At 48.3% G+C, this 16,108-nt stretch overlaps 1 protein-coding gene across 8 annotated transcripts in view; it reads left to right on the forward strand.

Moving 5' to 3' along the window:
• LOC126191207 (protein grainyhead-like) overlaps window positions 1–16,108 on the forward strand; it is a 324,436-nt gene that overhangs the window by 179,221 nt on the left and 129,107 nt on the right. For 6 of the 8 annotated variants that reach the window (XM_049932006.1, XM_049932003.1, XM_049932008.1 and 3 more), the window contains exon 4: window positions 4,482–4,669. In XM_049932006.1, coding sequence (XP_049787963.1) covers window positions 4,482–4,669 — 188 coding nt within the window. The remainder of the gene's footprint in view (window positions 1–4,481; window positions 4,670–16,108) is intronic. The other 2 variants (XM_049932002.1, XM_049932005.1) reach the window with 1 other exon arrangement.

Consider the following 16,108-nt stretch of genomic DNA (forward strand, 5'->3'; position numbering starts at 1 on the left):
GGAAATCGGCACGTTTAGTACTTGCCGCATTACCGCGACAGTCGTGCAAATGCTAGAAGACTGACACGTCCTGTAGGACATAAAACGGGCTATTAGGAGGCCATTTGCTCGTCGGGACACGCGTCGTTGCGAATGCGCGAGTTCCTCAGCAAACGGGCACGCGCCGTAATTGTGCGCGAGGGACGAGTCCACCATTACGATCCTTGTCTTCCATCTCCCGAGTGTCTTCACACATTCCGCCTAAACAGCGTTGCGCAAAATCGTGCGCACGTGCGCGCTGCGTGAAGGGAGCGGCTGCTACGCGCCATCTGCGCAGTGTGACAGCACAAGCGACGCGCGAGGTCGGGCTTCCGTGTCGCCGCGACCACCTGTTCCCCGCCTCGTTGCACAGCCGGCCACAACTCCGTGTCGTGCAGGAAATACGAGACAAATTCGCTGGAATGCGCGAGAACCATCTCCTCGATTTGTCCTCTGGTTTAACCTCAGAGAAAAAGAGAAAAAATAGCTCTAACTTCGACATTTTAAGAGAGTCTAATCCCTTATTTACCGGAGGCAGCGTTCGTTCCGCGCTACAAAAAATCAACACATTATAAACATGTATGTATGTATATACCATGAAGCGAAAAAGAAACTGGTGTAGCCACGCGTATTCAAATACAAAGATACATGAACAGGCCGAATACGGCGCTGCGGTCTGGCGCAGTTGCTAGTTCGGTTACTGCTCCTACAGTGACAGGTTACCAAGATTTAAGTGAGTTTGAACGTGATGTTATAGTCGGCGTACGAGCGATGGGACAGAGCATCTCCGAGGAAGCGATGAAGTGGAGATTTTCCCGTACGACCATTTCACGAGTGTACCGTGAATGTCAGGAATCCGGTAAAACATCAAATCTCCGACTCGATGCGGCCGAAAAAAAGATCCTGCAAGAAAGCGACCAACGTCGAGTGAAGAGAATCGTTCAACGTGACAGAAGTGCAACCCTTCCGCAAGTTTTTGCAGATTTCAATTCTGGGCCATCAACAAGCGTCATCGTGCGAACCATTCAACGAAACATCACCGATATGGGCTTTCGGAGCCGATCGCCCACTCGTATACCCTTGATGACTGCACGACACAAAGCTATACGCTTCGACTGGACCCGTCAACACCAACATTGGACTGTTGATCACTGGAAACATGGTACCTGGTCGGACGAGTCTCATTTCAAACTGTATCGAGCGGTTGGACGTGTACAGGGAGACAACCTTATGAATTCGTGGACCCTGCATGTCAGCAGTGAACTGTTCAAGCTGGCGGAGTCCCTGTAATGATGTGGGGCGTATGCAGTTGCAGTGATATGGGACCCCTGACACGTCTGGATACGACTGTGACAGGTGATACGTACGTAAGCATCCTGTCTGATCACCTACTTCCATTCATGTCCATTGTGCATTCCGACGGACTTGAGCAATTTCAGCAGGACAATGCGACACCCCCATGTCTAGAATTTCTACAGAGTGGCTCCATGAACACTCTTCTGAGTTTAAAATATGAACATTGACATATCTGGGATACCTTGCAACGTGTTGTTCTGAAGATATCTCCACTCCCTCGTACTCTTACGGGTTTATGGACAGCCCTGCAGGATTCATGGTGTCAGCTGGCTCCAGCACTATTTCAGACTGGTGGTATTCCACTGTTGTCCGGGGCGTCTTCACACACGCCTGTGGTCTGAAATCTCATTGCGTGAATCAGAATTGTCTTCAGTGACGACTCCCACTTCGAATGGAGCCCCGATGACGCCATTAAGCTTCACAGCTGTGGTAGTCATGTACTGTACAGATAAACACCTAAGTAGTCCGCTGTTGATCATAAATTCCTCTGTAGATTTTTTGGCTTGCCTTCGCTCGGCGATAGAGATAGCTTCTTGCTATCCACTAGAATTTTGTATTGAAATTTCGTTTTCAGATTGTACAACCTGATTAGAGAGAGGCTACCATATAACGTTACGTGACTACCAAAGCTCTTACATTGTAATAATTGCACGTAAAATAAAGGGGAAAAACAAGGAGCTCTAACTTTTCCGCACATTACTGACAAAGTGGTCTGAAAGCTAAGGACGGTTTTTTGTATATGTTAACTAAAATTACGACAGTACGTCACCCATAGAATATTAGCAACAATCTCTTATTTCAAAGGGATATTTAGTCAGCTCGTAATAAATCTCTGTTTTCCAAGTATCAGCAGTTCGTTAGAGAAGAATTTCCCTACAGCGTCTCGTCACCCGTAGTAAACAAAACCACGTAAGAACACGTGTCGCATTTCAACACATGTCACCTCCGACCTTGTAAAACTGACTTGTATTAGGACTAAATAGTTTTTTTTTCTTAACATAGTTTTTGCCTTTGCAATTCGAAACTTATCCAACTTTTCCATCAACGAAGATGTGAAGGAAACAACACTTTTAATTAACGCGATAAATCATGTTCGATCCTGAGATGACAACATCACAACGCTACATGGTGCAACCAATGTCTTGTTGTCTATCTAGTCTCACAGACAAGTTTTACATAAGCACAATCTGCAAATTTAATGGAAGTGGGGTAATTACTTTAGCCAGATGGGCGGTCAGAAAACGTTTCACTCATTATGTCGCTTGTTTCGTGCTCATCACCCCAAGAGCAAATCATTTTTCAGTCGTTGCAAATGAAGGAGCAGGAAGATTACGCCATGCCGTGTATGTCAGTTGGGCAGCTACTTTCCTGTGCTGCTCGCTTCGGATTCTTTATTGTTCTCTTTCATTTATAAAAGTCGAAATGAGTCCAAGTCAACTGTCTAAATGATTAGCTGATTGTCTGTGCAGATAACTTACAGGTGTTCACGATCTCCTTCAACGTACTCACTCCCTGCTCACTTCTCTTATCTTTTTTGTTTCTGTTCTCCTTTTCTACCTCTAAGCACGGTATTGGATGAATCAGCGCCGCTAAACAGCAGGTATGGACGCTTAACGACGCTATATATATTTTTTTCTGCAGTTGCGGTAACTGGCAAGCGAGGGAAATTTTGTAAGTAATGTGAAGTATGTCTAGCCTTAATCCGGACGAATTAAATTAATTCATTCTCCGTTGGATACCATGATGTAAGATTTCTTTCATTTCACTAAGTATTTACTTTTGGCTGTTTCGTTCAAACTGAGATAACGCATCTTCACCAACGGAAACTGATGCTAAGTAGGGCTTGATTGCCCAAGTTTGGAATGCTGGTGGTGTCTGCACAGCTTGCCGTTAGTAAAACGAATATTTCGCTCACAATTTGTGGTAAAAAAAATTGATAAACGACGACTCCTACCGAGCGAGATGGCTCATTGATGACACACTAGATCCATATTTAGGAGGACGGTGGTTCAAATCCCCATCTTGCCATCGACATTTAAGTTTTCCTTGTTATCCCTGAATCATCTAATCTTACTCTGAAAAGATGCGGCCGATTTCGTTCACTGTCCTTTCCCAAACCGACATCTTGCTCCGTCTCTAAAAACTTTGTCATAGACGATGTGACAAACACTGGTCTATACATTTTTATTTTTTAGAACAGGAATGCATTGTGATTCCAGGAGGAAGTAGTGATCTTGGTTTACAGTTCTGTGAACAAGTTCAATTTGGATCAGGTATTTTTTATTGTAATGACCGCTTATGACCCAACTAGGGCGTCCCCGTATCTAAAAGTGGAAGGTATAAAAACAAAACATTAATTATCACCAATAATCCAAGTTATTTAAAGTAACACACAAAAAAAGATACATAAAATACAGATGTAGCAGAGTACCTCTGCAACAGAGACACACACATCAGTACCTCTTTAATTTAGTGTTACCATTTTATTGAGATGGCATATGCTTAGATATAATTGCAAACACATTGCTGATATTTTGACAACAAATGCCAGATGATGCAGGTGATATATGTGAGCTTCTCTATATTTCAAGTGCCTTGCGATATCTGCTTCTTTTATATTTCTTTCAAGTTATTACTTTAAATAAGTATATGTTTTGTTGATTTCTTTGTTCTGTTTGAGATCTACAGACAGCCTGATTTGGTCTAAACTGGCCACTTCAGTAGTAAAAAAGTGATGTAGACTATGCTTTGCTCATAAAATTCCTATATTTAGTGACTGACAGTGATTTCTTCTTCTTCTTCTTCACTGTGATCCTGGCAGGGTCGCCAGTTGTAATGGGGTGCAGGTCTTTGGCTGCAGGGTGGTGAGGCCTAGTGTGGTTGTTAAAAGAGCAGTATGTGTACAAGAATCTGTACATGTTATTGGAATATGTTTGGTGTTATCTTGAAGATACTGGTATTATGTTGTCTTCTGGTATGGCTTGCATGGTTGCCTGGAATGAATGAATGAGTGAGTGAGTGAGTGAATGTGCGAGTGTGCGCCTGTATAGTGGAGTACGCCGCAGGTGCCCGGCTGCGGGGTGGTGAGGCCTATGCGGGTGTTGCAGCAGCAGTTCGACTACACGGACCTGTGCCAGGCGGGCCCGCTGCTGGCTGACCCTTCGTCACTGGGTGCGCAGCGCGCGGGCTCCGCCACCTCCCCTGGACAGCCCGGTGGCGGCGCGGGCGCCCGCTCCAGGCCGTGGCACGACTTCGGCCGCCAGAGCGACGCCGACAAGATCCAGATACCCAAGATGTGAGTACCCCAGCGCCTCTCTTTCTCTCTCTCTCTCTCTCTCTCTCTCTCTCTCTCTCTCTCTCTCTCTCTCTCTCAATTCTGACTGCTACTCGGCTTAATTCAGTGGGCTGACAAGTGCGAGTATTATCGCACAATCAGCTGAACAACTCATGAATCCAAGTTGTTGACAAGAATGATATACAGAAGATGTATTGGCCACGACATCTTGGTAGATGATTGTTGCAGTGTCTGTGTGTTTATGGGTTGCATTTTTTCATATGACTTGTCAAGCCAATGGCAGTACGGCATCTCTTGTCACAAGTGTATGTGGCTGCTGAGGCAGGAGCAGTGGTAGCATTGCGAAGCTTTTTCGGCCTTAATCTGTCTAACAAGCCTTCATCATGCTTCGACATTCCAGATGATGTATCATCACGCCACTCTGGTCTCATGCTAGCCCGTGCCTCCCATCTGTTTGTGTCGATTCCAAAGTTCTCCATCTCGTTTACTGGAGTCCTTGAACCTCAATACAGGACCTCCTACAGGTCTTTTGGCTATAGAGATCTCTCCGAGCATCACCTCACATGGTAATCTGTCAGGATCCATACGGTGGACGTGTCCCAGCCAGCGGAGTCGTCTCTGCTTCAAGATAGCTGAAATACTGTTGCAGTTAGTTTTAGATAGCACTGCTTCGTTGGTCACTCGGTCCTTCCACGTTATTCCGAGGATGGATCTCAGGCACCGCATGTGGAAAGCATTAAGGCGACGTTCTTGTTTGGCATAGGTAGTCCATGTTTCCGATGCATACAAAAAGATGCTGAGGACGCAAGTTTGATATACAAGAATTTTGGTGGTCAAAGAGAGTTTGTTGTTTTTCCAAAGACGTGTAGAGTGTTTGCCAAAAGTTGTCGCAGCTCTTCCAATGCGAGCATCAATTTCCTTGTCAACAGACATGTTTGATTCTATAGTAGATCCAAGATAACAGAAGTTATCTACAACTTGTAGAGTAGTGCCATCTAATGTGATATTCGCCTTTGTGTTAGTACCCTGAAAAGAGGATGTGCTAGATGAGGATCAGTTTGGCTTTAGGGAAGGTAGTGGTACCAGAGAGGCAATTCTGACGTTGCAGTTGATAATAGAAGCAAGACTAAAGAAAAATCAAGACAGGTTCATAGGTTTTGTCGACCTAGAAAAAGCGTACCACAAAGTAAAATGGTTCAAGGTGTTCGAAATTCTGAGAAAAATAGGGATAAGCTATAGGGAGAGACGGGTAATAAACAATATGTACAAGAACCAAGAGGGGAAAAATAAGAGTGGACGACAAGCAACGAAGTGCTAGGATTAAAAAGGATGTAAGACAGGGATGTAGTCTTTCGCCTCTACTGTTCAGTCTGTGCTCCGACGAGAATTGTTACACATTTAAAGCAGTGGCTCAAGTATCACAGAGTGAGATGGTGCTCTGTGGGTAGTGTAGCTGACTATAAAAACCGAATTAAACTCAGCCCGAGGAGGCCATGAAGGCCCAAGGGTACCGACCGGCTGCCGTGTCATCCTCAGCCCACAGGCGTCACTGGATGCGGATATGGAGGGGCATGTGGTCAGCAGACGGCTCTCCTGGCCATATGTCAGTTTACGAGACCGGAGCCGCTTCTACTCAATCGAGTAGGTCCTCAGTGTGCCTCATATGGGGCGGAGTGCACCCCGCTTGCCAGAAGCGCTCGGCGGGTGGATGGTCACCCATCCAAGTGCTAGCCCAGCCCGACAGCTTAACGTCGGTGATCTGACGCGAACCGGTGTTACCACTGCGGAGAGCCCGTTATAGCTGGCCATGGTTGCTATTATTCAGAACGGAACTATCGAATATGTTTCAGCACGGTGGTTCGTCTATCTTCTGTTACAAACCACGACAACTGGCGGCGACACCTACAGTTTCCACGTTATTGTAGAACCTGCTGGTAAGTCTCCAGATTGGATGATAGTGGGTCCATTAAACTTTTCTGTTCCTAATGTCTCAACCAGAGCTGCGCCGCTGAAGTGGCTCCCGGTGGCGGCGATGTTAATCGAATCGAGATCCTCGCGGTGCAACATTGAAACGACTCCACGTGGTCTAAAGATCAGTGGCTACTCGACATCTGGGATGGAGTGTCCCACGTTTCTGGTCGTGATCAAATGTCTTGAACTCGTGCATCCTTTCCATCCTGCTCTTGACGTCACTGACCCGTGGCACGTCTATCATTGGCCTGGCGACAGGAGCACATCCCCCCCCCCTCTCTCTCTCTCTCTCTCTCTCTCTCTCTCTCTCTCTCTCTCTCTCTCTCTCTCTCTCCCCTTCCCTCCCACCCCAAACCCTCCCTCCCGCCCAATACAACAACCATCTCATGACTGTAGACAGCTCATAACCACCTTGAAATTGGCGAGATATTGCTCTGCCTCACTTCCCTAGCCGATGTCGTTACCGCATACCTAATAAGCACAGCACACATCTGAAAACCGGTGTCGTCACCCGGCAGCAATACGCGCTCTTACTTAGGGCCGCAGCTTCCGCCTGCTTGTCCACGCCTGACGAGATTAAGACACGGCCCTGTAACTCGATCACTTGCCAACTGCCCGGCACCGGCGCTCTCTATATGGAGCACGGGCGGGTTTACGTAAGCGGCGGTACTGTCACCGCCAAGTAATATCATGCATGACACGCCGGCGGATTTCCACTTTCTCCGCGGAATGTGGGCGGCTGGCCGATTGCAGGCACTGGGGCGTGCATGACGGACGACCTTTCCGCCGCGAACGCACCCAGGCCTGCACGATCCGCGCTGTCCTTAATCTCCTCTCCGGCCTCATTAGCTGTCTCGGCGTGGGCTGCCGCCGTATCCCGTATTAATATTCCGAGCCTCCGCAGCTCGGCTCGGCGCGTTTTCCTGCTTGCCGCACTAAATATCACGGCCGCGGGAAAGTCCGAGCGAGAAATCCCCGATGTGCCTCTCACCTGCTGAAATTACACTCTTCTGGGCCACACCTCTCCTAAGAGAAAGAACCCCATAAAAAACTTTGTGTCTTGTCATGGGGGAAGCCTCTTCAGAGAGGTCCACCGCATGAGCGTCTAGGGAAGTGATTCCTGTGGTGGTGTCCCGTTGCCTTCCACTGATGATGATGATGATGAAATGATAATGAGGACAACACAACACCCAGTCCCTGAGGGGAGAAAATCTCCGCTCCAACCGGGAATTGAACCCCCTGGCGTGACAGACCGTCGCGCTGACCATTTAGCTATCGGGGCGGACTAAGAGCAAAAAGACACACAAAAAACAGCCTGATCATATTTCTGAGATACTTTACGGAAGAAAGCGCCGGTCTATTGTTCTCACAAAGTACACAGTCCAGTCAAATTAATGCGACCACTGCCTGTGTTCGATGTCAACGTACAACAACCGCTGACAATGGCAAGTGGCAGGACTAGCAGTCGAAGGTATATAAAGCGTGTTAGGGGAATTTGGAAAACAGTGTAGTCGCTGTCGCAATGGTGCGATTAATCTGATGCTCAAAAGTGCATGATTGTTGGCTTTCCAGCCAAAGGTGGAACCATATCCGAATCGACTAGGTCTGTAAACTGTTCACGTGTCGCCATGATCAAAGTATAACGTGCATGGCGAAATGGCGCTATCCAAAACTGGCGCCGAGGCAACTGCGGTCCACTAAGGACCATAGGTGACAGGGATGAACGACGGCTGCAGATGGATGTATGTACGGACGAACAGACGTGCAACCAGCTGTGTGTCCTCAACAACGGTCCAGCGAACGTTGCTGCCGATGGGCCTCGGCAGCAGGTACCTGGTTTATGCACCCATGCAGACTACTGGTCATCGGCGACGAAGGCTGCAATTTGCATGCAAATACATCAGGTGACATATCGTCGTCCTAGGGTCGGCAACTACTAAAAGAGAAACTTCCTGGCAGATTAAAACTGTTTGTCGGACCGAGACTCGAACTCGAGACCTTTGCCTTTCGCGGCCAAGTGCTCTACCAACTTTTTTTTAACCACTTTTTTTTTAATCTCATTTTGTTCGTTGCATTTGCTTGGGGCGGACGTCGCGAGACACCCGTTTAAGTTCATCCTTGATCAGTTAACTCTTTTTTTTTTTTTTTACAGAGAGCAGCAAACCCTCTGACCGAAAACGCTGAGCTACAGTGCCGGCTAACCAACTGAGCTACCCATGCACGACTCACGCCCCGTCCTCACAGCTTTATTCCGCCAGTACCTCGTCTCCTACCTTCCAAACTTCACAGAAGCTCTTTGCAGAACTAGCACTCCTCTGCAGTGTGAACATCTCATTCTGGAAACATCCCCCAGGCTGTGGCTAAGCCATGTCTCCGCAATATCCCTTCTTCCAGGAGTGCTAGTTCTGCAAGATTCGCAGGAGAGCTACTGTGAAGTTTGGAAGGTAGGAGACGAGGTACTGGCGGAATTAAAGCTGTGAGGACGGGGTGTGAGTCGTGCTTGGGTAGATCAGTTGGTAGAGCATTTTCCCGCGAAAGGCAAAGGTCTCGAGTTCGAGTCTCGGTCCGACACACAGTTTTAATCTGCCAGGAAGTTTCATATCAGAGCACACTCCGCTGTAGAGTGAAAATTTCATTCTACTAAAAACGACATTTGATGCAAAGATTTTGAAACACCTAGTATGTAATGTAGTCACCCACCGCGTTTTTATTTCTGAGTGTGAAGACTAAGCCGGGCGGAGTGGCCGAGCGGTTCTGGGCGCTTCAGTCTGGAACCGCGCGACCGCTACTGTCGCAGGTTCGAATCTTCCCTCGGGCATGGATGTGTGTGATTGTCTTAGGTTAGTTAGGTTTAAGTAGTTCTAAGTTCTAGGTGACTGATGACCTCAGAAGTCCCATAGTGCTCAGAGGCATTTGAACCATTTTTTTCTGAAGTCTAATCTCAGAACTACTGTGGGAATTTTGATATTGTTTCCACCAATATGTAGACTGATTCACAAATACTGATTTCGTGTGTAACTTACTATCGCTACGCCATAAAAATCGCTCAGTCGTAGATACTTTGTGCGGTGATTACGCGAGTCGCTAGGGTTCGGTATTGTCCGCTTTACGCCTGTACCTTATAACAATTTTTCCGGAGATTTCAAACACCTTGCACTATTTTACGTTGTCGAACATTCTTCTAGGTCTACAAATGCTGTCAAAATGTCTTAAGGGGAGGTTTACTATCTCTTGGTTAAAAAAATCGATTTTTTAAAATTGCATTTTTGGATCCATAAAAGTGTTTATAATGCACCCTTGAAGCGGTTTTTCCGAATACGGAACGGAAATGTTTGTTACTCGCGGTTGAACAAAAAAATGCACCTGCCTGAAATCGGCCTTTTTCACGCACCATTTTTTTCTTTCGGAGGACGAGTTATTGTACCGGTGCTTGGGGGAAACACACAAAATTCAAATGAAAGTTTGAACGCGTGTGTTTGGAAGTTAACCTCCAAGCATTTGCATTCTGGTGCGAAGACTGTGGAGATTGCGACTTTCCTGGCAGTGAGCAGCGTCAACGAAGGGTATTCAGCAATTCTGAAGACCATGACAACGATGGGCGTCAGCCTGCCACTCTACTCGACGCAGTTCGCCAAGCATTCGGACGACCACCGGATTCAAGCGTCCGAAAACCGCTTGTCACCGGCCGAAAGAGCGACTGTGGAGCAGCGCAGGATGGCCCAGATCGAGCAGAACGCCCTCTGTGAGGCAGAGGAAGGACTAGTTTATGGACCCGGAATAGCAGATCGAACGTAAGTTGCATAATATTGCATTTATATGTAGTCAAAACTTCAAACGGGTTTTTCTCGAAGTGACGTTTTTTTTTATCGCGCGGTATGGTAACTTCAAATATACTGAACCGATTGGCATGATTCTTTGTTTCCGACGAAGGTAACTAAATTGTCTAGGAGTTGTACCACTTTTATTCCGATCCATCAACTATAAATATTTTTGCTTAGCCGACGAAGTCGAAAAATCGATGAAGAAACCCTATTTTTTCAAATGGACGACATTTTGTTTCCTATGGTCCAAATAACTTAAGCGAGGTACAACTCCTAAGGAATCTTATATACTTCGCTAACGTCAACTCGATTTTGATTTCAGACTAGCCGGCTGACCTGTGACATACCGCGCGCGGAGGTATATATCGACATTTTGTTTCGTTCCGACGGCAATTCCGCCTTTGCTCTTCGACATTTTCGGTCGAAAAAATTCCTGTTTGTAGAGGAAATATCAATAAACATTTTGACTAAATTTGACATTGATATCTATAACACATCCCGAGAAAAAAATTCTCAAGGAACGTGCTTTTTTCGGGCCAGTGATAGTCAACCTCCCCTTAATGTTTCTTACGGCCTGTCCACATAATTAAGTTCTGCGTTTCTGGTGACTCTATCTTTCCTAAAGCCACACTGATAGTCATCTGAAACAGCCTCAGTTTTCTGTTCCGGTCTTCTGTATAGAATTTCCTTAAGGGCTGAATCACGCCAGTGCTCAAGTCTCCAATAATCTGGACGCCAAACGGATGTCGCACTCTCTTGCAAAGGCACTTGACCGTTTCCATTTCCGTCTTTGTGTCGTTTCAACAGCTCGTGCACCGAAATAGCCGACATTCCACGCAGGCGATAACGTTCTGCCGTTCTGGTTTCTCCCGCAGCTTTCCTCTGCACTCATGAGCAGCCACCGAGAACAGCCCGCATTCCCAGGCGACGCGCTGCGCGTCGCCGTTGCGAAGCGGCTTCTTAGGAAGCCGACTGCGCATCACACACGGACGCGCTTTCCACGGGCTTTTGCCCGCGCCGGTATCAGTCATCTGTATGCTAATCGCCGTAAGTACTCCCGCACCTCGGGTTGTCGCTCGCGTAAGAGCTCGCCGGCCGGTTCCTCTAGACCGCCGGCGCATTCTCCCCGAGCTCCGCGCCTTAAACGTCCGGCCTCCTGACGGGGATTAAACGCGGTAGCCATTTCAGAGCCCAGCGCGAAGAAAAGGACAGCACGGCTGCTTGCGATCTGCGCCGCCCGTAAAATATCGCACCCATTACGCGCCGGCGGTACGAAGTAGCCGCAGCCTGCAAGTAAACGTGCTGATTGCTCCAGGTGACTCTCTCAGCACCTAGACTACATCAGTGCCAAGTGTGAAGAGAGTCTCCGCTGAGCTACCTGGCGTCGGCTACGGTTGGAGTTTGTACTCCACTTAGCTCCAGCTACAGAGCTTACTGCAGAAGTTATTTTGCAGGTACAGCGAATCTCTAAAAGAGTGGCTCTGCTGCTAGGGCACAGGACACGCATCCAGTCATCCAGATTTAGCTTCGCAAAAGGCAAACCTCAGGCCTGTGACCGAGCGAGGTGGCACAGCGGTTAGCACACTGGACTCGGATTCTGGAGGACGACGGTTCAAACCAGCGTCCAGCCATACTGATATAGGTTTTCCGTGATTTCCCTAGATCCCTCCAGGCAAACGTCGGGATGATTCCTTTCAAAGGGCACGGCCGATTTCCTTCCCCATCCTTGGCACTATCCGAGCATGTGCTCCGTCTCCAAAGACGATGTCGACAGAACGTTAAACCCCATCTTCCTTAATTCCTTCTGGGTTGTGGCGCCGATAGGTCAATCGGTTCTGACCGACCGCCGTGTCATCCTCAGCCAGTTGCGTCACTGGATTCGGTATGGACGGCCGTGGGGGCAGCACACAGCTCTCCCGGCCGTTGTCTGCTTTATTGGCCTTAGAGCCCCTACTTCTCAGTCAAGTAGCTCCCCTGTTCACATCACGAGGCTGAGTGCACCCTATTCCAGTCCTCCCATCAAGAAAATTTTCCTCGGTAGTAGTGGAGATCGAACACGGGTCTCCGCATAACAACGAGACACTTTGGACTCTGAGCTAAGGAGGCCGACAGATTTAGGTTAATGTACAGATGAAGCACCACAGTTTAATTTATTCGCACTTTCGACCACGTATTCATTGTCCCGGCGGTTAAGCGTTAAAGGATTGAAGCTCCGCTCGGCCCCATCGTCTTGCACTGAAGTGTGACCTTGTCTTGAGGACGCTGCCGAGCATTTCTTTCAGCTATCTTCTATACTATACTGTAGCAGTTGTTTCTCCACTGACGCGCCAAAGAAACTGGTATAGGAATGCGTATTCAAATACAGAGATACAGTATGAAGACATGCAGAATACGACGCTGCGGTCGACAATGCCGATGTAAGACAAGTGGCGCAGTTGTCGATTACTGCTGCTACAATGGCAGGATCTCAAGAATACAGTGAGTCTGAGCACGATGTTAGAGTCGGCCCACGAGCGATGGCACACAGCATCTCCGAGGTAGGGATGAAGTGGGGATTTTTCCATATGACAATTTCACGAATGAACCGTGAATATCAGGAATCCGGTAAAACATCAAATCTCCGAGATCGCTGCGGCCGGGAAAAGACGTTGCGAGAACGGCACCAACGACGGCTGAAGAGAATTGTTCAATGTGACAGAAGTGCAACCGTTCCGCAAATTGATAGAGATTTCAATGCTGGGCAATCAAAAAGTGTCAGCGTGAGAACTATTCAATGAAACATCATCGATATGGGCTTTCGAAGCGGAAGGCCCACTCGTGTACACTTGACAACTGCGCGACATAAAGATTTACGCTTCGACTGGGCCAGTGAACACCGACATTGGGCTCTTGATGACTGAAAACATGTTGCCTGGTCGAGCCAGTCTCGTTTCAACTGTATCGAGCGAATGGACGTGTGCAAGTATCGAGACAAGTTCATGAATGCATGGACCCTGCTTGACAGCAGGTTACTGTTCAAGCTGGTGGAGGTGTGGTGCGGTGCGTGTGCAGTTGGAGTGATATGGGACACCTGATACGTCTAGATACGACTCCGACAGGTGACAGGTACGTAAGCATCCTGTCTGATCACCTGCATCCATACAAGTCCATTGTGCATTCCGATGTACTTGGGGAATTCCAGCAGGGCAATGCGGCACCTCACAAGTCCAGAATTGTTACAGAGTGGCTCCAGGAACACTCATCCGAGTTAAAACTCTTCCGCTGGCCACCAGGCTGCCGAGACGTGAACATTATTGAGCATATCTGGGATGCCTGGCAACGTGCTGTTCAGAAGAGATCTCTGCCAACTCGTACTCTTACGGATTTATGGAGAGCCCTGCTGGATCCATTGTTCCAGTTCCCTTCAGCACTACTTCAGACATTAGTCGAGTTCATGCCACGTCGTATTGCGCCACTTCTGCGTGCTCGCGCAGGCCCCACACGATAAGCCGGCCTGAGTGGCCGTGCGGTTCTAGGAGCTGTAGTCTGGAACCGCGCGACCGCTACGGTCGCAGGTTCGAATCCTGCCTCGGGCATAGATGAGTGTGATGCCTTAGGTTAGTTAGGTTTAAGTAGTTCTAAGTTCTAGGGGACTGATGACCTCAGTAGTATATGGTTCAAATGGCTCTGAGCACTATGGGACTTAACTTCTGAGGTCATCAGTCCGCTAGAACTTAGAACTACTTAAACATAACTAACCAAGGACAGCACACTCATCCATGCCCGAGGCAGGATTCGAACCTGCGACCGTAGCGGTCGCGCGGTTCGGGACTGAGGCGCCTAAAACCGCTCGGCCACCGCGGCCGGCTAGACGATATTGGTCAAGTGCACCAGTTTCCTTGGCCACATTATGTGAAAGTTCCTTTCGTGCTGATGTTTTACACACCAGTGTATTATTGTGTGTAGTTTACCGAATTTTACGCTTCGGATCCGATATGGTACGCCATGACAACCACAACAAACGAGTGAGATAGACGTGGAGCCTCTTATTGAAGCAAAACACCTTATCGCTCTCCTGGCATTGCGGCAAAACGTAGTCGTTGCCGGCCGCTGTAAGTTATCCGTTATCTCGTACACGCTGCGAATTCCAGCGTCGCAAGGCGGTAACGTATTGTTCGAATGACGAAGGGCCGGGAGCGCGCGAATACGGGCAGGTAAGCGGCTATCTGAAAGCAGCGAGGGTACTGTTAGCCGGTGCGCGGCATTCCACTTAGTCGCGAGGCGCAAAAAAAGCGAGGGAGGCTCGCCGGCCGGACGGCGGCGTCGAGACGCGAAAGGGCAAAATGAGCGCAGGGGAGTCGCGCCGCGTGCGCCGGCCCGTGTCTGCGCCGCCCTAAAGCGGAACCGCCGCGACGCGCGCGGACTGCCGCCGCGCCACCGCGGACGCGCCGCCGCCGCCGTTTTTACGCCGGCCGAGTCGCCACCGCCGCTCGTCGCACTGAGCGCGCTCTGGTCGAAGACGCGACGTGTGTCGCTGGCGACAGGAATGCCTGTGTCTAACATCGTCCGACGTCGGGTTTTTTCATTCAACCGTACTGCAAACAGAGTGTAAAACTAAGAATGCTGTCCTCGGATTAGAAATGGTGTAAGACAAGGATGTACTGTTGCTTAAATCCGTCTTGATTGCAAAAAATTTTTTATTATTCATATGACCGGTTTCGGTTCATTCAGAACCATCTTCAGATCGGATATTTCAGTTACAGGAGTAACCCGTCCAAATCCAGCAACTTTCACATGCTACGTTGCTGGATTTGGACGGGTTACTCCTGTAACTGAAATATCCGATCTGAAGATGGTTCTGAATGAACCGAAACCGGTCATATGAATAATAAAAAATTTTTTGCAATCAAGACGGATTTTAAGCAACATTATAAAATCACTGATTGCTGTTATCCCATAAGACATTATGTCTGTTTTTGCAAAACAAGGATGTACACTGAGCTGACGGAAGTCACGGTATACCTCATAATATCGAGTCGAGCCTTCTTTCTCTCGGCGTAGTGCAACAAACCGACGTGGCATGGTCTCAACCAGTCGTTGGAAGTCCCTTGCAGAAATATTGGACCGTGCTTCCTCTATAGCTGTTTGTAAACGGAAAGTGTTGCCGGTGCCGGTGCCGAACTGACCTCTCGCTTATGTCCTATAAAAGTTTGACGGGATCCACGTCAGGCTATCTGCCTGGACAAATCATTCGCTCAAATTGTCCAGAATGTCCTTCAAACCAGTCGCGAATAGTTATGGCCTGCTGATATCACGCATTGTCATCCATAAAAATTCCATCGTTGTTTGGGAACGGCACACTGGACTCGCATTCGGGAGGACGACGGTTCAATCCCGTCTCCGGCTATCCTGATTTAGGTTTTCCGTGATTTCCCTAAATCGCTTCAGGCAAATGCCGGGATGGTTCCTTTGAAAGGGCACGGCCGATTTCCTTCCCCATCCTTCCCTCACCCGAGCTTGCGCTCCGTCTCTAATGACCTCGTTGTCGATGGGACGTTAAACACTAATCTCCTCCTCCTCTCTGTTTGGGAACGTCGAGTCCATCGATGACAGAAAATGATCTCCAAATGGCCGAACATAACCATTTACTTTAACTGATCGGTTCAGT

The sequence above is a fragment of the Schistocerca cancellata genome, chromosome 6 (genome assembly GCF_023864275.1).
Source record: "Schistocerca cancellata isolate TAMUIC-IGC-003103 chromosome 6, iqSchCanc2.1, whole genome shotgun sequence".
NCBI lineage: Eukaryota > Metazoa > Arthropoda > Insecta > Orthoptera > Acrididae > Schistocerca > Schistocerca cancellata.